The 23,133-nt window shown below is 34.1% G+C and overlaps 2 protein-coding genes across 2 annotated transcripts; one reads left to right on the forward strand and one right to left on the reverse strand.

Moving 5' to 3' along the window:
• Nucleotides 1-6,198: 6,198 nt before the first annotated feature.
• Nucleotides 6,199-6,723, reverse strand: LOC111012950 (uncharacterized). The gene has a single exon (XM_022287264.1). It carries the CDS (start codon nucleotides 6,721-6,723, stop codon nucleotides 6,199-6,201), a length of 525 nt encoding a protein of 174 aa, XP_022142956.1.
• Nucleotides 6,724-10,116: 3,393 nt separating this feature from the next.
• LOC111012952 (protein ACCELERATED CELL DEATH 6-like) lies at nucleotides 10,117-22,963 on the forward strand. The gene is made up of 3 exons (XM_088127942.1): nucleotides 10,117-10,777; nucleotides 12,698-13,227; nucleotides 22,248-22,963. Exons 1-3 carry the CDS (start codon nucleotides 10,189-10,191, stop codon nucleotides 22,845-22,847), a joined length of 1,719 nt encoding a protein of 572 aa, XP_087984068.1. The 5' UTR covers nucleotides 10,117-10,188; the 3' UTR covers nucleotides 22,848-22,963.
• Nucleotides 22,964-23,133: the final 170 nt, after the last annotated feature.

Raw genomic sequence — 23,133 nt, forward strand, 5'->3', positions numbered from 1 at the left:
CGATCGTGACTTTTTAGGCTCGTCAATTTCACGTTTTTGTTTCTGGCAGACAAGATGATCACATGAAGAGCTGTGATACTATATCAACATTCGAGTTACATCTCAAAAGCAATTGAGAATTAGAAGGGTAGTTCATATCTATGGGTGTTGGAACTGTGTGATAATGGACACCCACAAGTTTGGAATCAACAAGATTTGTTTGAGTAGCTTTCTTCCTGGGACAATCAGTTTAGCCATTCCTATCTCAAGTCTGATAGGATTCTTCCTCTTCAAACAAAGGAAGAAACTCTTCTTTATGATCCAACTGCCCCTCCCAAATTGTCTTGAGCCCTCACACCACCCTTATTGCCAAAATCTCCCTAGAATCCAGAGGTTCTATCAACCACTCACCTCCTATCCTACTCCTCCACCCTCACCTAAAATCTGCCCAAGTAAGCCTTAGCCACGGAATCCAAGAGCTTGTGAGGTACCTTCCTTAGGTTCTTTTACCTCTCTTTCCCATCAAGCCTCTTCAAGGAAACTAGCTCTTCACAATTGTATTGAAATTTCTCAAAAAAAAAAAAAAAAACACGCACACATTTGATTCACAAACTCTCTTATTTTTCTTATTTACACACTTGCTTGAAATAAAACAAAAAAATCATTCTATTTATAGGAATCCATGGAAATATCTAGATCCATAACCTTTCAATCCTATGAACCTATACATACATGAACATAGTACAACTAGTTCATCTTAAAAAACTAAATACATGAATGTACTATAGTTCATTTATGTTGATGCAGTTTTCCACCGAGCTCACGGTCGTCGGTCACCTGCTAATGAGGACGATCTGCCGAGTTGCTCACGACTAGACCTGCACATGGAACAAACACTCTGACGCCTAAGTTAGTTGCGAGCTCCAGCTGTTCAAATCATTCTCAGAAGAAATTGCATAACTGTTCAATGAGTGGAGTATCCCTTTTATAGGTAGGTGGGCGGAGACAGGACCGTTATGTGGTTATACGATATGCGGTTATGGTTGTCGGGTCGACGGTCGGGGGGCTTTCTTTTACCTCAGCTCGGTATGGATCAACACGGTGGGTCCCAATGGTCCATTTTCTGCTATATGGTTACTCTTAGCTGAGTTGATAGTCACATGTGTCGATTCTGATTTTGACCATCAACAATATAAATGTATCTCGAAATGTACATGTTTAGTTTCCAACCAAAGGATTTAGTGTGGTCTCAACTTTTGCATACTTCATACTATAATTAACAAATAGACTAAGATTAATAATTTCTGGTGTTGAGGCAGTGGAGCATGATGCCAAAGCCTCCTTGGCATCCTTTTGACTTAACTTTGATTCGTTTGGACCAATCCTGGTTGTTATTACATATATAACTTTTAGAATATAATATTAAAATTGTGGAAAGGGAGAATCCAAACGTTTGATTCATAGAAAAAATTGAAATTATGGATATTTTAATGAATTGAGTCAGGTTAATCGTCATTAACTATTTATTGTAAATGTTATATAAACAAACTCATAAAAATAGTTATATTTTAAACCCAAGATTGAGTCATCGTTGATCAACTATGCATTATAAACAACTGCTTCTGGAGGCCATTGATGCCTTAGAAGAGCTCATAAAATGTTGTCCTGATCCTACAATTTAATTGTACAACAACAGTATGGTCGAACAATCCTTTCATGCTGTGTTTGGTGTGTGTTTAGGAATCATTTTTGTTATTGTCAAACTCATTTCACTTTTCATTGATTATGTTTGACAAATTAAAATTTTTATTTTAAGAAAGTTTAAAATTACTTAAAATTGATTTTTAAAGTATCCATTTTATGTTTAATTTTTGTTTTTCAAAATCATCCATTCTATTATCACTCTCGAACCTAATTTTAGGCGGTGGCTTTGATGTGTAATTTATATTGAAAACACCCATGCTTGAAAGGCTAAATCAACAAGCAAGATAAAAAATGGCCACACAGCTTTTTATTACCAACAATACACAAGTGTCTTCGCAGTTTATAATAAACATCACGAGGTAATTACTAATTAGGTACTCTTCTCTTCTTTTGTTGTTTTATTTTTTCCAGACTTAGAAGATTGAGATTGACGATAAACTTAATTACTAATAGTTTTGTAAGTGATTTTAGTATGACTATTATCACTTTCACTCATGTTAAATAGGCGTATTTGTAATGATTTCATAAATAATTTTAAGTGATTCTAGTCTTAAATCTAAATGATTTTTTTTTTTTTGAGGAATTTAGTTTTTAGAATGTTTGTTGTTTTAAACTTCAAATATTTCCTAAAATACCATAAATTTTAAAGGAAAAAAATACTTTTTCTTTTCTAAAATTTATTATCTCTATCATTTTATTATCTTTAATTTTGTCTGTACTCTCTAAATTTTTAAATCTTCATCTTTTTCTAAATTTATTTATCTCTCTGAAACATTATTCTAGATTGGTTATTTAGTTATATATATCATGTGTTTTTCATTATAATTCCTTAATAAATGGTTTTAAATATTTTTCAAATATATATTAATAAATTGATGGTTCTTTCAAATCAAACTTAAATTATTCAAAATCACTTTTAATTATATAAAAATTATTAGATAAAATGTATTAACCAAATATTAAAATAATAATATAAAATCCGTTTTACAAAATCACTTGTTCATTAAATTAAAAAAAAGTTCATATACATACATACGCAAGGAATCATTACTTGATGGCTTCAAGCTATCCTTTTGGACTGTTTATGCAAGGATATGCACAACAATGTATTTCAGATTGCAGCTCGAACTCGGCCTCCGGACCGATCTGAATACTTGGGCGGACCTGCACAAAAAGGTGAGCACTCCGACGATCAAGTCAGTATAGGTCGAATTCCCAGTTTAGTTCGAGGTCAGAAATCATCGTACCTGGTCGCGAAGTGTGGTCCTCTACTTATGGGTGGTAGTCCCGCTAATCCCGCGACGGTTACACCCGGTAATCTCGGGACCGTCGGTTTCACCCAGTAATCTCGGGACCGACGGTTACACCTGATAATCACGCCGCTGACAGTAGTTCACATCGGCCCCCACCGAGCTTCCCGGTAGGTCGGACCTCGGCCCTCATACTTAGCATCTGTCAACGCTAGCGGTGGTGATCTCGGGCGTCCGAGCTGGGCATGACTCATGAGTCATCGTGGAGCACCCTGTTCCACCTATCCCTTCACTCCCCAGGGATTCCGTACAGCTAGACAACCACAGTTCATCGCTCGGAGAGAAAGAATAGAAGCAAGCATTTCCCGTTCAGTCGGTAATGAATCAATACGCAGGGAAACTCTCTTCCATGGGAATGGCAAGTCTCGGACAGGCTCATATTGGTTGGGTATGCTCTTTCCATAGGCGACTTTCCAGAAGGTCTTCAAGGTAGATATGCTCTTCTTTCTTCTCAGAAAGACCATACTTTTTTTTGGTCTGGGGGCACAGAAGGGAGAGTGGGCCGGGTTTCAAGCCTGGTTGCATGTGACTGAGTCGGGAGAGGGGGGCGAAAAGATCCGCAACTTTCACTGCAAAACTAAATTTTTTTTTTCCGTCTTTCTTTTTCTAGTAAGATTTTCTTTTTCTAGTAAGATTTCAATATCATCCTTCGAGAATCTTTAATCCTCCTGTTCCTCATGCTAAGGACCATTTCTTTAAAGTTTATGTGGCTTCCTGTTAACAGGAAGTGCTTGAGGATTTGAACTCATGCCCTCTTGATAGATACAAGTGTTGATTACGTTTTTTTTTTTATTTTCTTAAAGCTACATACATTTAACCTAAATAATTATAAACCAATATTTTTTCCTTCCTACCTTCCTTTTTTTTCCCTTTCTTTTTCATATGATTAAACCATGTTATAAAATATTACCAACTCGAAATTCAATCATATTATACACGACAAAAATGACTGAATTTATTTAGTAAGCATAAACTTTTGGTCATTAAATTACCTCTTGCCAAACATAAGTTTTCACTTATCTTTAAATTATCTTTCACTTATCAGTCTTTAACAAACCAAAAGTTAATATTTCATAAAGCATTTTCTTTCCTATAAAAAATCTAACAAATCTATTTGGGTGATCTAGCATAAATCATTTTGTTTAGGGAAGAAAATCGCTATGTCATATGGAGGACAGGAATATATCCACGTGAGGGATAATCTGAGTCAGCTTTACCTCAAACCTTCCGAGATGGAGACCTAGGCAATCATTTGTTATACTCTTCTCATAAGAAGCTTGATTTGCTCCAAGGACTGGCATGCAGAGTCCGACATGTCCGATCTGCCATTCGACGCTGTCGATCGGGAGGTCTGTCGAATCCCAAACCTATAAATAGAGGGCACTATTTTCGCACCAGATATAAAATTTCTTCTTGAACTTACTATTGAGTCCGAGCTGTTTCACTAACTTGAGCGTGAGAGAGTTTGTCCTAATCTTGTGCAGGTTATCTCCGAGTGTTCCGAGTCAGCGAGCTTACGTCGCCGACTTTTGTCAATTTTGACCTAGTTCCATTTTCTGCCTAAACTCATTTTTCTCATTAGGCAGGAAAAAGGGTCATATTTTTCCCTCCAAAAGTTAAATTCTCTACGAACAGAAGTTGGAGCAGTTCTAACGGTTGACATCCTTTATAAACATCCTTACTGGTAAGGACAAAACAGTCCACTAATATTATCTTTCTGGTTCCGAAATATCAATTATAACAGAATTAAATCAAAATAGACGCAACGCAAAACTTCAAGCAACAAATAAAAAAATAAGAAAAGATAAATTGAAACCACATTTATACTGCCTTACCCAATATAAGGTACCGAATATAAGAAAAGATAAATGTTAAGAAGATTTTTCAACTGTTTACGACTTCTTATCACTTAAATAAAAAAGGAAAAAAAACTCGCGAAACACAAATAATTACTCTACAAGTTCCTCAGATTTATGAGGAAAATCATTTTTCGTGTTTGGTTGGATTAAAAAAAATAGAATTTGAAATCCAATATGATTTAAAATCCCGTTTTGTCCCAAAAAAATTTCCATCCAAAATAGATTGGATTTGATCGGATTTTAATTGAAAGTTGACTATATTACAATTTTACCCTTACAACCAGTTTAATTGAAGAAATCAAACTGAACCAAAAAAGAACGAGACCAAATGAAACCAATGCATAGAGAATGAGATGAGATAAAATGAGAGATGAGATAAAATGACTAAAGAAAATGAAGATGAGATAAGAAAAAAAAAGAAATAAAATGGAGAAGAAGGTATAAAGAGAAGAAAGAAAAAATGAGATGATGAAATAAAAGGGAGATGAAGAAAGAGGAGGAATACAAAAAAAAAAAAAAGAAAAAAGGAGACAATGAGATACGAACGAGAATTCATAAGAAAAGGGAGTAGGGTTTTGATATAAGAAGAATGTTGTTAAGATTTTGTTTTATAATTATAAAGGCATGGTAAAATATATATTTTATTTTCATTTCCTGCCATCATCCAACAAAAAATTTTATTTTTAACTAATTTAAAATCCATCAAAATTTGTAGATTCTAAATGCAATTAAGAATTAGAAATCATTTCTATAATTTAGAATTCTAGAATTTGAAATCGAACAAAGCATAAATGTTTTTATTTAAATAGAATGATCAGGTGTCAAGTAGAAGTCTTAAAGAGCCAAATATTTTCAATTACCTAAACGTCTTATTTGCTGAGCCTATTTGTATGGTCTATACTTTGTAGAATTCAATATCTCTTGGATTTTAGCACCAAATTTTTTTCTATTTCTATTTTTTTCAAAGTACAGCACAAATTAAATTCACAGTCTATTGATTGGAAAATAAAGATAATTGTCTTAACCAATTGAGTGCTCAAGTTGTCGTTGTTTTTTAGTTCATGTGATGAATATTTTAAAAAATGTTGTAACTTATCGGACAAGAAAATTAATAGATTATCCTGAGATGTCTAATTAATACGAGGCATGATTTGAACTCTTATAAATTCTTGGTTAGAGGCTGTTTGACATTTTTTTCTAGGAGAAAAAATTGGTTTCGATGAATTTGGACGGTACCCATATAACTGATCGAATATGACCAGGATAAAAGGAACTTTATTGAAACTCAACCAAAGCCGTTATGGCTAGTATATTGAAACATAACATATCCTGAGTGGTTACATCCATTAACCATTCAGGAAAATCAGAGCCCAAAAACAGGGATTATCAAAACCAACAGCAAAAGAAGCAACCCTGCGGGCTGCCTTGTTTGAGGACCGACAGACATGCAAAAAATTGAAATCAATGAAATTTCTCGCCAATACACGTATATCTTCTAACCAGACATTGGAACCGCACCAAGAAATAGGATCCTCAGTTAGCAAATTGATCAATTGCAAAGAATCTGATTCAAACTGTACTTGTTGGATATTCAGATGGTCAGCCAGACGCAGGCCTTCAAGGAGAGCAAGAGATTCTGCCATTAGCGGATCATGGTAAGCCTCCATTCTACGAGATGCTGCTGCCAAAATTTGCCCCTTTTCATTTCTGCAAACAATCCCTATTGCAGTTCTAAATTGATGTTTCTTGCATGCTACATCCACGTTTATTTTAATCCAACCAGTCAGGAGGAGGCGACCAGTAACTCTCAGTAGTCCAACCATTCGAACTTGCATCCTCCTGAATCCGAAAATCACCAAGAGAAGGGACATCACGGGCTTGAAAATCTCTCACATAGGTAAGGATCCAATCGCTCCTAATCTTAGCGTCTGGAATTTGTCTTTGAATTCTAATTGCATTTCGATCCTTCCAGATTGTCCAAACACCAACTCCAACCAAATCAAAGTCTAGAGTAGAGAGCGACTCCACTGGATACAACAATCTATCTTGAACGGAATTATTAAAATCACATTGCGGGACAGCTTGAGGTAATAAAATATTCCAAACCTCCTTTGCTCTTTTGCATTTAAAAAGAGCATGGTCAGTTGTTTCAATTTGCTTCCCACGTACTAGACAATTTGGGTCTGCACCAATCCCTCTCTTAATAAGGTTTTCCATAGAAGGCAATCGTTGAACACTCCCCACAAAAACATAACTTTTGGTGTAACTTTAAGCTTCTAAACAGAATTGATAAGATATATAACTTGATTGATAAGATATATATTTCTTTTTTTAGGTTCGATTTTTCATCCACCCACATTTGTTTGAACCCCTCCCCTTCCAAAATATCATTCATGTGCAATAAATGCAAAGATATGAGAATTTAAACGTTTAAAGAAAAGAGTTAAATAGTTCACACTTAAATTTGTATCTCAAAAAAAAAAAATAATAATAAATAAATAAATTGACACTTATCTTTGTAGAACTCGTGTTTCATCTTTATTTTGCAATAAAAGGTTGATAACATGAAGTAAACATATTCTTGTCTTGTACATGCCCAAATAGAAAATTGAAATGGGATCAATTCTCATATTTCACCCTTTTTTTCTCCTTCACATGCAAAGAATTCGGCTTCTATAACAATATTTTGTGCTCCTAATTTTTTCTTTGACAATCTTTGTTATTGTACTTTTGGAATGAAATGTGACGATTAAGTTTTTGATCTATTAAGAGCTTAACCTTAAACGACATTGGATCTATTGTATTTAAAAAAAATTATTTTGTTAGATTCTTATAGTTACATTTAGGAAAAGTTTAAAAATAAAAATAATAGAAAAAATAAAACATATTTAGAGACTCGAAGGCATTCAAGTTTTAAAATTAATAGTAATAGTAATAATAATAATAAAACCAATTTAAAAACAGTGAATTTGAGCTTAAAAAGAAAACTGATTTTATTAGATGTTTTAAGCACGTAAGACATACTTAAGTGTGAATTAAAAAAGAAAAAGAAGAAATTCAATTTCTTCTATTTTTTTGAGTACAACATTGTTGTGGAGGGGATCTCTTAATTTGTTCTATCTTTTTTAGTAAGTAAAACATTGTTGAGGAGGAGATTCAAACTCATAATCTCTTAGTTAGAGGTATATGTCAATGACCGCTGAACTATGCTTGCTTTGACTTCTATTAATTAAGTTTAAATAAATAAATGAATTAAAGAGAAAGAAGGTCAGATAATAAATAAAACGAACATTAATGGTCCATCAAGATGAGAAAATTAATCATAATATAATAGACTTGATTGGTCCTCAGTATTTTCTTAACGCCAAATATTGTGGGATCAGTAGTCGCCTGTGAAATTAGTGGAAGCATGCGTAAACTAACTCAAATACATAAGGATAAGAAAACAAATATTAAGGAATGTTTCTCTTCTTTTAAGTCATGCACTCTTTATTTTTCAAAATAATTTGAAACTTATCCATTATTTTTCTAATCCATTTTTTAAAAACTACCTCATCATTCAAAAAAGTCCATAAATACTTGGATTTCAAAATTCAATGTAACAAATGTAATGGAGTACTTTGTTTTACTTTTTTTTAAAAACATAATGGAGTACTTTGTTATTGGAAACCATTCCGGTTAGGCTTAATTTACTTTTTATTCTGCTTTTGTTTCATTCTCCACAACAAATAATATAGAATTTTTTTTAGTACATTACACTTCAGATTAGAATTTAGTTTCTATTGGTCTTTCAAACTCAACACTTTAATTATTCTTTGTTTCCAAAGTGTTAAAAAAGAAAAAAAAGAATACTTTAATTATTCTTGATGTCCCTAAACGTTTTTTGTCAAAGCGAGCATATAGCTCAGCGATAATAGTTACATATCTATGACCAAGACGTCGTGCATTTCCCTCATATGCTGTACTAAAAAAAACGTAGATCTTTTTTTTTAGTGCCAAACAGTTAACAATAATTTCAAACAAAACATGACCTACAAGATTCTAGATATGAGATTTGAGATTATTAGGGACAAATTTGAAATATTAAGGTCCCATCTGTTTGATAATATATAATAGTTATATTTTTTTTTTCATTTGATAGCTATTTCATTTTGTATTTTTAGTATTTTAACCCATTTAGTTCCACCCACAAGAGAGATTAAATTTATAAAGATAAAATATTTAGAGAGAAAAATTAGTGGCAGTGATATGCCAGAGAAAGAGAGAAATGTTAGAGACAAAATGATCCTGAGGGATGGTAATTAAAGTTGAGAGCAAAGCATACATCGGACAAAAAATAAAAACGAAAAATAGGAAGAGATTAAATTTAAAGAAAAAATTTAGACAGAAAAAAAGAAAGAGTTCAAAGAAAAAGAGTTACAATGAGAGAAAATTGAAAGAGAAAAAAAAATTAGATCGAGCAATTTTAGATAATTTTTAAAAGAAAAATAAATTAGAAAGAGCCATAAAAATTATTATTTTATTTTATCGTTCTTTTGATTCACAAGATGCATGGTAAATATTAATGAGTAAATATAACATTTGAATATTTAATTTAAAAATTGATTTCTATATTAAAAATTTTACCTTTTTAATTGAAAATTTTAGATAAAAAACAAGAAAGGGCTACCAAGAACATGTTTTTTTTTTAAACTGAAAATAAATAATAAGAAATAAATAAATAATTATTAAATGTAAATATATTTTTTATTAATATGAAAGAGGGAGTAAGAAACGAGAAAGAGTAAAAAAAAAATTAAAAATTACAAAACGTTCAAATTTTGAAAATAATTTTTAATTGTAAGTAAATAAAAATAGTTAAATTTATTTATTCCTTCCTCTCATTTTCTTTTTTCCTCTGGACACTTTAAACTCATCTTTGTTTTGTCTCACAATCTTTCTCTCTCTAATTTTTTCTTTTTAATTATTTCTCTGTAATATATAACTTCTTTTTCCCCATCTACCCAGCTATTTTCTCTCTAATTTTTTTTTCCATTCCTATAATTTTGAAATTGCAAGTAAATTTAAAAATTTGTAAAAATAAGTTTTTAAAAACAAAGTTTCTATAGAAAAATACTTTATTCCTTGGTAGTACTATTAAATGTTTGAGAAATAAAAAAATAAAAGAGAGATTATTTAAAAAAATTTCAATAAATTGCTACTTTTTCAATGACAGTAACGAGAAGATTTTTCCATTTCTATATATTCTCTAAACCTTCGCTTCTTTTCTTCATTCTGCCATTTCTCTCTAACACGTCTCTCTCCCACTTACCTTTCACTCCCAAAACTAAGTTTTGATGGATCCAAATCTGTACCTCGCGGCCATGAAGGGGGACTTGGTTTTCCTTCGAAGTTTACCAGAGACATCAAATCTTGAGTTGCAGCTAAGTCCATCTCAGAACACGGTTCTTCATGTCGCCACCGAATACCACCGGGTCGCTTTCGCAGTGGCCGCCGTGCACGACTGCCCGGCACTGCTGTGGCAGGTGAACTCCTCGGGCGACACGGCGCTCCACATCGCGGCGAGAGAGAAGCATGCAGGCTTGGTGAGGCACTTCATCTCCTGCGCGCGGGAGAAGGCCGACGAGGAAATGGGAGAGTCGAGGCACAGGGAGCTGATGAGACTGGTGAACTTGAAGAAGGACACGGCCTTGCATTGCGCTGCAAGGAGTGGAAGTTGGAAATGTGTGAAGCTGCTGGCAGAAGCAGATCCTGAAGTTTGTAGTTTTGTGAATAATGCTGATGAATCTCCCCTTTATCTTTGCGTTGCCTCTGGAGTTAGTGGTATCCATCACCATATCATAAACTGCGCACGATCTTCAGCACTCTATAAAGGACCTAGAGCTCTCACAGCATTGCATTTAACACTGCTCATCGAAAAAATTGGTAAGGAAATTTTATTGTGTTTATGCCCCATTTTGATAAGCATTTTATTTGTTTTTCAAAATAAAACATACAACCACCGCTTCCACCCATGAAATAGAAAATTAAAAAAAAAAAAATCGTAATCCAAACGGGACCTTACACGATGCTGACAGGTTTAATTTATCCTTAAATCTAACAAGCACATGGAGTCAACTTTGTTTTTTTTGGGTAAACTAAAAGTCTAGTCTCTGCACCTTGAGCTGTGTTTAATAGGGTTTATGCATGTTAATGAGGTTGTTAATTCGTTTTACACTTACCTAACACGTTAATGTTTTAATATTGATCATGAGATTTTTTGAAAAATTAAAGGTATTTTCAAAATAAATTGAAAAAATAGCGAATGCATGAAGAGACGCTTTTTTTTTTTTCCTTCTTCTTATTTCCCCTGACATCTCATCCTAATTTTTATTAAACACCATAATTATGATGTTCGTATTAAACAACCTCACCCACATCTAATCTTAGAGAGATGCATCCATCGCCGACGTTAGTTGAATGTACATCACTATGTTTTTTTTTCTTTTGAATTAATTGTTTTATCGATTTATATTATTTTGGGAGTATTTTAGGTTAAGAATGTAATATTTTATATTAATAAATATTCAAAATTTAATGACTACTTTTTTTAAAAAAATATTTTCTTTTTTAAATAAAATATTTTATTCTTTTATATTAACACATGTATTTCGTAATTTTATTAACTTAATAATAAAATTTTTTTATAATAAAATCTAAACCCAAACTTCATAACTTATCTAAATTTTTAAATTTTCTATTAAATATACTTCATAAATATGAACATCGAAATACATAAAAATAAATACATAGTTAAAATTGAAATTGCATGTCTTGAAATTTTGAATATTTATTAATATAAAATAATAAATTCTTAACCTAAAATACTCACAAAATAATATAAATCGATAAAACAATTAATTCAAAAGAAAAAAAAACGTAGTGATGTCCATTCAACGAACGCCGGCGACGGATGCCTCTCTCTAAGATGAGATGTGAGTGAGGTTGTTTAATACACGAACATCTTAATTACGGTGTTTAATAAAAATTAGGATGAGACGATGTGAGGGGAAGTAAAAACAAAATTTTAAAAAAAAAAGAGGCCAATCGAGATTTTCAAGGCAGAGACGCATCTGTTGAATTAATTAGCGCAGCTTTAATACCACTTGTTGAATAAATAGCACAAAAGGAAATAGATGATGGCTTGAAGAAAGATACTTTTATTAGGAAAGTAGAAATATGGACACTCTTGATGGAAGACTCTTTCACACCCTCTAACTTTCCTCTCTTTTTTCACTCACTTTAGTTGATTCACTCTCTTCACTCTATTCACTTTATTCACATGGACATCTCTTCTATTTATAGAAGAAAGATCCTTGGAGCTTAAGCAAAAAGAACTTTATAGACTCTTCTCAAATCTTACATATTCTAGATCTTTCTTTATCTATTCTTATCCAAAAGATTTCTCTAGAATCCTTTAGAACCTAAGGGAAAAACCTAAGATATTTCTAGATCATTTTCTTTAGATATTTATTTACAATCTTCTAGAGAAAACTTATGTTGTGTAGATACCTCAAGAAGGTTCTAGATATAGTTAGTGTTGTATTTTATTTTAACAGCACGTAGTCCCGTGACTGTAAGTCCGGAGCGCTGAATGCGTCTCTTATCGCATAACGACAGTCAAATGCATATTTTGAAAATCCCTTCAATTTTTCAAAAAATCATCATCATATATATTGTGTCATATAATTAAGCATTAAACAGTTGAAAGTTGATAGACTAAAATAAAAACATTTTCAAAGAACAACGGCATAGATAGAGACTTATTAAAAGCTTTTGAAAGGTGTTTATTTTGTTTTGTTTTAGAAACTGAGGAGATTGAGGTTCTTGTGAGATGGAGGCCAGAAATGATAAGAGAAGGTGACGAATTGGGAATGACCCCTCTTCACTATGCTGCTTTTTATGGGAAAATTGAAGCAATTAAGTTGTTTCTTGAATATGATAGCTGTGCGATCTACCTGTTGACCAATAATGGGGCGTCTGCTCTCCATATTGCTGCTTTTCAAGGCCATATCAATGCGTTAGAAGAGCTCATAAATTGTCGTCCTGATTGCTGCAATTTAGTTGACAACAAGGGTCGAACACCCCTTCATGCTGCAGTCTTAGGGCGCCAAGGTGCAGCTGTGGAATTTATGTTGGGAAAACGAAAGTTTAAAAAGTTAATGAACAAGCAAGATTATGGTGGCAACACAGCTTTGCATTTGATCTACATCCACAAAGCTTTTTCTGTCGTTGTAACTTGTCTACAGTTCAACACACTTGTACAACGGTCTGGGAAAATTCTCAACAATGAATTCTCGACTCCTAAGGATATTTCTCTTAAATTACGTGGCTTGGTAAGCACTCTTCTCTTGTTCTGTTGTTTTTTGTTTGTTGTTTTTTGTTTTCCTTTCCAAACTTCGGGATTTAGCAATGGTTTACTCACAAAAAACCGGAATGAAAATTACCGACCAGAATCAAATCAATCAGAATAAAAATGTTATTCCTAGTGTTTACTAAAAATTTATTTGATGTTGTTAACTAAAACGGTTAATTAGAATCCGAATAAGATATATACCACCTTTTTTTTTCTAGCTAATTACAAATACATTTTGTGCTAATTTCTTTTTTAATTAGAATAATAATACATTTTAATTTATTTTATTATAGTAAATATATTTTTTATTATAACAATTTATTTAACATTTATAAATAATTAATAATTAAAATAAAATTACATCCACTAAAATAATTTTTTATTAGAACCAAGGTTCAAAATGTCGATGTCGATGGAAATGTCGAGGTCTCGATTTTACGGGCATGTTCATGGACATGTCGATGTCGATGGATATTTCGAGAAAAATTACAAAAATAGTGGATATTGATGGAAATTTTTTAAATTACTAAATAATACTTCAATTGTAGCTTAATTAGCCTATAACTAATCACTTATAACCATCATATCTAACCATATATGTAATATACTTATAAAATATAGTCACGATAAAAATGTTGAAACAAAATTATGTATACATGTATGAAAATTATTTGAGTCAGTAAATTAAAGTTTAATGTTATTTTTTTATTGATAATTTCTAATTTAATCTAATTACATAATTGAACGAAATAGTATTAAATAATTTTTAAAAAAATTAGATTTAGTTTAAAATTTAAATGTTTAATAATAATTAGTTGAATTGATTTTCTTTTATTAGTTTGTTTTAAGATTTGGTTGGTTAAATTTGATTTAAAATTAGTTTTTCTTTTAAATCAATTACTTGAAGATTTTGTTAGATTTTTTAGTTAAATTTAATTTAAATTTTGTTTTTTTTAAATCGATTATATGTTTCTTTAAGATTTTGTTAGATTTTTTTTGTTAAATTTAGTTTAAGAATTAAGTTTTTTATATATCTATTGTTTATAATCTATTTCTTTAAGATTTGATTAGATTTTATAGTTAAATTTAATTTAACGTTTGTTTTTTGTTTTTTTTTCACCAAAATGATAAGAATTTAACTTTAATTTCTTTAAAAGAAAAATAGAAAATGCCCAATGTCGTATAATTTTTTATATTATTTTCGACTTTTCTGTTTACTCTTCCACAAGCTTTGAATTTACACCAAACTGAAAGACGTTTTGAACAGAAATCCTTCTTTTTTTAAGGTTTGGATTCAAAATTTTCAATCTAGATTTTTTTCTTGAAAAACAACAGATTTTCCTCTAAGTCTCAACTAACTATAAGGCCACCATGAATCTAGATTTTCTCAATCGTTTAGGGATTCAAGGCAAAAAATAATAAAATAATAAAAAAAATCGACATTTGGTCGACAATTCTCGACATTTCTCGACATTTCTCGAAATTTGGTCGACATGTCGACATGTCGACAACATTGGGGGGAAACGATTTTCTCCTCCAATGTTGATGTCGAGACCGTCGACGTGTCGAGCGAAATTTTGAACACTGATTAGAACCATCAATCATTTAATATAAATTATTATTATAATATTTAATAATAATGAATCATATTTTAAAAAATCTATTGATATTAATTAATAATAACAAAATTAAATTAGAAATTAGAAATTAAATATAAGTTTATAATATTTTATAATAAAATCACATCAACTAGTAAAAGTGGTATAAATTTTTATTAGAAAAAAAAAATTATTAGTAGTATAAATGAAAAAGAAATAAAAAGTATAAAACAATTAAACAAAAAGTTATGGGTCTCATTAATACACGAGAAAGAAAATGATAAAACTAGAAAAGTAATTGCAATAAATGTGCAATACCCAAGAAATAAGGAATGAGAATGTGATTGATGAAGGTGTAAGAGATAATGAGATTGACCCTTTTATTGCCTTTTTTAGGGGATGAGAATCAAAAAATTGGGTGGATCCCACCATTTGATTTCCATTACTACAATTTGGTAAACACCCTCAAATAAATGAAAAAATTAATTTACATTCCTTCGTTTTTATGCCCTTAAAAGTAACAAAGAAATGATCAAGGTCAAACCTTGGTCAAGGTCTTCCTCATCCTCTTCGACCTCGGAGTCCAAATCCCTCATATACTGGTCTACCAAGCTTTAGGGGTTGTGCCCACTTCTCCCTGTACCGGCGCTTGATGGGTTCCAAGTCGAACTCATGAGCCACCTCCTTAATTCCCTTCATCAGGATTTTTGAAGTCAGCATCGCTAAAGTCTTTGGCGAAACCGTCGAAGTCTGGGTGGATTCGGAAAGCCTCTTCCAAGAATACACCGTTGCTGAGTTTCAACTTCTCCTGCTCCAACTCTGCTCTCAGCTTCTCCACCTAGGCATGGTGGGTCTCAACGCTGCGAACGAGCTGGTCGTTACGCTTCATGAGCTCGAACTTCTCCTTCTCCAAGCCCTTCACAATGGCGTGGGCGCCCCTTAAAGCCTCCATATGACTCTCAATCTCCTTTTTAGCGCTCTTCAGTTCGGCCTTGTCAGCCTCCAAGGTTGACTTCCAGGCCTCAATCTCGGCTCTGACCTCTTTCAGCTCTCCTTCCAAGGTTGCAGCAGTTTAAAGCGCAGCTGAAGAGGCCTTTCGCTCCTTCACGGTAAGGAGGTCACTGCTGTCAAGCTCGACCTTCATCGTCACTGTCGCATGACAGATAGCAGCGTGCGTCTGTGGACAAATGAAGAAAAAGTCAGACAAATCGGTTAGCAAAAAATATTCAAGTACGAAAAGATTAAAACTTACAAGAGGTCTTACCTCGACAGAATAGTCCAACATCCTTTGTATGGCCGACCCAGGAGCACTGACAAACTTTGATGCCCCTCCAGTAGCAGCAGTCAAAGCAGGAGTTCGACATCTACATCACCTTTGCCTTCACTCCCGCACTTGAGGGCTCAAACTTTGAACCTCATCTCGATGTCGGAAGTAGCACCCATTCTAGCCTCGGGATCATCCGTGCGCTCGACGAAGCAGCTGCTTCTCACCTCGGTCACGGCCTCTTCTAAAGAAAGGGTCCTCTTCTTCCTCTTCTAAAACTTCTTGGGAGGAGATCTTCTCTAAACCTCCTGAAGAGGAGAAACATCAAGGATTTCTTGAGATTGCGAAATCTCAGGTTCCCTTGTGTCCTTTGGAGGGCTACCATCAACGCGCCTCTCAACCACCTCGACCTCGGTATATGGATTGACTATAATGGAGCTCGACTTAGGCCTGGCCTTAGATGATTGGCCTTAGCCAGGACGCTTGCACTCCACGTCTTGATCGAATCCGAAAACCATGGCTGCAAATCCAAACAATAAAAATGTATGAATAGATTATCAAAAGAATGAAGTTGAGGAAAGTTCGAGATCGTGTTACCTAGCTCTAAGTTCAGTCTTTGAGCTTCTGAAGGAAAAAGCAGAGGATTGTAATACAATAATCCTGATGCAAGAAGCAGTTGGTCAGTTAGCAAAGTGCCAAATTTCTTGCCCCCTTGAATTTGTCCATGTAAAATTTCAAGATGTCGAATGTTGATTGGGATAGTTGTGGAACAGGTTGGATGGCAACTGCCAAGTGAAAGTAATCAGTTAGAGTACGAGAAGAATAAAAACTCGAACAAACAGAAGACACAACCTCTTACCTAAGTTCACAAATCTACAGGGAACATTGTAGAAGGGCGCTGGTCAGTTTCGTCCTTCGCCAGCCACTCTCCGGAGGCGTAGAACCACTTTCTTACCCACTTCTTTATGGAGGTAGAACCTTTAACGATGCCCCCTGCACCTTTCCTCGAACATAAATAATAATTATCGAGCTTTTTAGAGATGTGTTTCACCTCGAAACAAGCCAAAAACTAGTCAACCCTAAGGAGGTCTAACCCTTCTATTTCTCGACATCTTAACCAAAACAGTATTGCGAGGCCAAAGGCAACTCCCCATCCATTGGGGGCCACTTGGGCAGGAGCAAGTTTAGTTCGGACTAAGAACTCCTGCACTAAAGGATGAACGGGCAGGCGGAAGCCATACTCGAACATCTTGATAAAGTGTGATGCACCCCTTCAGAGGGTCATCAAAATGTTCCTCTTCCTTGGGAAGCCTAAGGATAATGTTATCAGGAATGTTGTATCTTTGGTGAAGGGGGCCGAGGTAGTTCTCCAGCATTTGCGAAGGAAATTCCATTCCTTGGCCCGAGGTGGAGGTGTCACTATCATCCCCATTATCCTAAAAAAATCTAAAGTTGTCTATTTCTTCCTCCAGCTCAGTGTCTAACCTACTTGCAAACTTCTCTACAGAGTCGACCCTCTTTGGGGAAAGGCTCCGACTCCGACCTACTCTATCAGAGGAACTACTGCTAGAAAAACTACAATAACTCGACATTGTTTAAAAAGGAAAGCGCAAGTAAAACCAAAAGAATGAGACTTACCTAGAAAAAGTTTCGAGCTGCTCAGGTCAGACTCCAAGTTTTCAAAAAGCGTAAAATGTGGATCTGAACCCTAGAGCTATTTATAGTGCTCCGGAAAACAATCTTTGTCATAAACGTGTATGAAAAGTAACGATCCAGATCGTGCAAAAGATCGAATGTCAAAAGCACTCGAGTACTTCACAGCTGTCAAACTCCGTTTTCGAGATTCTCCAACAACAATATTTTGCACCACGAACTCTGAAGTCTGGCGTAAACCAATTTACTATACAAAAACTTCTCTACCAGATCGATCTCGAACCTAACAGAGAAGGGGCCAATGTTTGGAGGAAGGAAATTGGAGTGCCACGTGGAGGACGATGATTCGCCAAAGATATATTATACACAACTTGCAGGTAGCTCCACCTCGAACCTTCCTAGGTAGGGGACTTAGCCATTATTTCCTTCATTAAACTGGCAATACCTTAGTTAAACCATCCGGGTTCGATCTAGAAAACCCAACAGATTCGACCTCCACTCCGCCAAGGTAACCGTCTATCGCAAGGCCTGTCGAATTCCTTGTCGGGTACCTCAACTTATAAATAGAGCACTTCACTCTTCAGTCAGGTATGATATTCTAGCTCGGTCTCCTTACTAAGGTCGAACTATGACTAACTTCAACGTCGGAGTGTTCGTTCCCTTGTGCAGGTCTTTCTTTGCCGTCTTTCAAATCATTCCAGACACTTCAGCTCATTCCAGTTAGCCTACCTTGATCTCTTGAGCTGGTCATTCTTCTCAATGACACCCCAACTTTTCCAGCGGTCATATCTGGACTAGGTTATACCTCGATCAATTTTTTGTATAAACAGGCTTAAACGAGAAACATACATAAATGAGAGTTATTCTCTCAAGATTAGCCATCCCTTTGAGTGTTTTTTTTAATTTAATTAGTCTCTATTATTTAAAAAGTACTTTAGTATTTTTCGATTATACCCTTCTCCATAAGTGAAGGTTAAGAATTAGCTTACAATAAGTATATATAACATAATATATAATGAGTTGATATAAATTTAAAGGAGAAATTATTTTTTACCCGAAGGGAGGAAAAAGTTTTAATTAATCCTTCAAATTTCCTAGAAGTAGACCAAAATTATTAGGATTTTTCTTAATTCCTGATATGAAACCATAGAAAATAGTAGATAAAAACAATTCCACCTAAGGAGAACCCCTAATAGGCAATTTATAAAACCCCAAATCAAATAGCACAATCCAAAACGAAAGATTAGATGAAGAATTACCTTGATGATAGAAGATCAAGAGGTAAGTAGAACTGGTTCCCTACTCAAGGTTGAACAGTCTGCAAGAATATGTTCAAGAAGGTTGATCAAACCTAGCTTGAATGTATTATGGGTTTGCAACCTAGATCAATAATTGCAAATTGATGAACTCTTAGTCATCACGCTAAAACACTCAAATTCATTCGGTGAAAATTGATTGTTCTGTTAACAAGATTAAATCTCTAATCTCCAAGGAAGCTAAAAGACTATACTACCCCCAATTAAAGTGACATAGTTAAATTTAAAAATAAGCACCTAAAATTAATAACTCACGGCCACATCATTGGCTAAAAATATAAATGCCTAAAATAAAAGGAAAAAAACAGGTAATTTTAAAATAATAAAATTTATTAATGCAAATTATCTTCATCGTCTTCTCGTGTCTTCATTTGGCACCACGAATAAAGTTTCTTCTTGTCTTTACCCTCTTAAATCGAACGCTAACGCTAACTCTAAAGCATCTTGGTTCATATCAATTCATTTTCTATATTTCTTTCAACGCTCATTAAGCAATATGTTATACAAGCTTATCATCGGCCAATGTAAATATTACCTAGTATATTTGTGAAAATTGTTAAAACATAAGGAGACCGAATTAAAACTTTTAGACAATGTAGCACAAAATTAAAAATACATCCAAACATTAGAAAAAATTTTCGATTCTATATCGTAGAATGGATATTATCATTTATTGTCTGATAAACCTCATTTAAGAATGATGTAGGTGCAACATTATTAAAAAATTACTTCAATAAGTCATGTCATATAGGTTCAAGTTGGACATCCAATTGCTTCGATTCAAATTACTTTTATATTTATAAAGGAAAAATCCTAAGACCATCAGGATATCTTATCCTTTTGGATATATGATATCTTTTTTTGAATCTAGGGAAAATCCTAAGACTATTAGTACATATTATCCTTTGGGATATAGAATATCTTCTCTAGGGAAAATCCCAAGACCATCAGGATATCTTCTTCTTTTGAAAATAGGAAATTCAAAATGTAGAAAATAGGGATTTTTCCCATTCATAACATTAGCCCCCACTATCATAATACATAGTATTAATTTTGAATCAATATACATTATATACATTCCCTTATATAATTTAAACATTTTAAATTATTTCATAATTCTTGATCCTCGTTTTACCTGTTGTGGGCTAGCAAGGGGACCTAATGGACCTATAAATTAGAAGCTCTAACAATGCGAAATTAATCAGTTAAACTCATTAACTGAGTTAATCAGCATTCGTTAACTGCTGGTCACTCCACTAAAGACCCGCAGCTGCACTCTTCTCACTACAGACTATTTTCGTGTCCACGGATGTACATCCATTAACGGCAAGTCAATCATTCACGAGTGTTCGTAACTCTAGCTGGATCAAATTACCATTTTACCCCTGAGTTACATCTTACTCTTTAAATACCACTACTTCTCTAATGAACAACCCAATTATGATCCGACCAATAACCAAAAGTCCATTTCGGGCCAGTGAGAGGGTGAAGCCCCTTGTTCAAGTCCCAGAGTCAGCATGTAAGTGAACACTCATCTACTTCCCTGAAGTTGGGAATGAGTGAATTTCATCTTGCATAGTTATGTTCCTAGCTCCCCACTCGGTCTCCCCAAAATGGTAGGATTATTGAGTCGGCAACCCAGACCAATCTCGCCCATACAAATCAAAGGACGATTCTTTATAGGCAGGAGTCCATAACTTGCTTAGAATTAAGATCGAGTTACCTAGTCATTTTATGAGATAACAATCTATTGACTAACGGTGTTAGAGCCAATGATTAATTATTTTGCGATCCGGTCTTATACAAACTCATTGTATAGGATACCCCCACTCGCATGTCTCTACATGAACGACCTAGATAAAGTCGTTTGTAACTATTACAAAGTGAGTTGTATCCATAGTGTTACCAGAATAAGGTACCCAACCTTATCCATGTACTATAGACCATTTAGGTTATTATTGGAATATTATCCACTTGTATATCAAATATATACTGTATATATACTGTATATCAAATATGTACATTGTATATTAAATATATATACTGTATATCAAATATATACTGTTCCAGTTACATTAAATAACATTGGATCTTAGTTTATTGAAATAAGAGTAATGTAAAGAAATAATAAAATAACTTTAATAATAATAAATAAAATGTTTACAAATTACAAACTCACAAGCTTATAGCACTAAACCCAACAGACTTGACGTCATCCTCACCTTCTTTTGACTTATCACTGGCAACTGCTCATCAGGGTTCCAACCTCAACACAACTGGCAACTAAACACGAAGGTTGCGCTCATTGCAGGACTTACCCAACACCTTACAACATGAGTTGAGCCCTTACCCAGCACCTATTAGTTCAATCATCATACATTTCCAAAATCATTTTGAAGCCATATAGCGATTTCAGCCTAACTCCATATTCTCTCTTTAAATAAAGCTATCAAAAAATGGAAGTAATGTGTAATGATTCCATTCTTGTGAGTGGTAGAGTGAGTATCCCTTATCATCTTTGGTACTCCTCCTCTCTATGAGATATGGAATCGACCCCACTGTTTCTACATCGTTTTGGATGATAAGGCATGCTTATTCATGTTTTATCCAGCCTTTGCTCCGCTATCAACTACCAGAATAGTTATTTTCCCAACACCGCTTTCCTCTCATGCGGCAAGAGCTCATTCGCCAAGTCTGAACTCCCACTTTCTCGTCTGTGACGGCTCTCTTTAGCAACCGCATTTAACCCGAAGTGTTTTCATTCTATTCATGCCAGATCATGAATTAGTAACTGCATCCAGGCACTCCTTCTCTCGAACTTATAGGGCTAGCTAGTTTGTTAAGTTCCTTAGAGAGAGTTGTCTCGCGCTATCAGAGGTTTTCCTTTATTTTGTCCGTGTCAACAAACAATTCGAAATGTCTCGACTTTTTTAAAACAGGTCTGAGTCAAATAGTAATGATTTACCTACCTTAGGAATTAGTAACTGTTATATGTTTTTAGGCACCAAATGTTGTAGGGTAGGGCGGTTGCCCCGTGAGATTAGTCGAAGTGCGCGTAAGCTGACTTGGACACGGATATGGAAAAAAATAAAAATTATATATATATACATATATATATATATATAGTAATGATTCGAAGCTAACTCAATATTTGTGTTTTAACTCGTAGATCAGACGACCAAGGAAGTCCGAATTAGACTGGGTTGATAAAAAATGTTATATGGCAATGCACCAATTTGCTAAGGAAGAAGTAGAAGAGATGAACAAAGAAGCTGATCATAATAAAGTTGCGAGAGAGTCAGAGGAGATATTAAAAAGAAATAATAGTGGTCCAGATTCTAGACGGCAGATTGCAATGGAATCGAACCTAGTGGTGGGAGCGCTAGTGGCGACAGTAACCTTCACGGCAGGACTCACAGTGCCTGGTGGGTTTATGAGCAACGGATCAGAGGACCAAGGGCTGGCGGTTCTCACCAACAAAGCAGCTTTCCAGGCATTTACAGTTTTCAACACTTTGGCATTTGTCTGCTCAGTTTTTCCAGTGATTCATATGTTCCACAACTCACTGCTCCTCCGTCACCACATTCGACTGCGATGCGTGAGGCTTGCAGAAGCTTGCACAACCTTTTCGATTTTTGCAATGGTGTTGGCATTTTGCTCAGGCACTTACGTTGTACTTGCAAAATCAACTCCACTCTCTCTCACTCCTTACATTATATGTGCCCCTTTTTGGTTCTCAACTTTGTCCTTACTTTGGCTTTGTTCTTAGGCCGCAAGTTAGTTGAATGAACCACACTCGGTGGGGATTCTTATTTATCCAACAATATTATTATTATGATTGTTAAAAACATTATTGTAGGGATATATTTTAATTATGTAACAACTATTTCCTATCTTTATCATATTATAAATCATCAATTGTATTCTAATTAAAGTCTCATGTATCAGTTCAAACACAATTTATTGACATATATTTCTAACCAAAAGGTTATGAGTTTTCTCTCATCCCCACATGTTGTACTAAAAAAAATCGTGATTGAGTAATCAAAGAATAT

Source organism: Momordica charantia (genome assembly GCF_013281855.1).
Source record: "Momordica charantia cultivar OHB3-1 chromosome 8 unlocalized genomic scaffold, Mcharantia_2.0 BLBB01000008.1, whole genome shotgun sequence".
Classification (NCBI taxonomy): domain Eukaryota; kingdom Viridiplantae; phylum Streptophyta; class Magnoliopsida; order Cucurbitales; family Cucurbitaceae; genus Momordica; species Momordica charantia.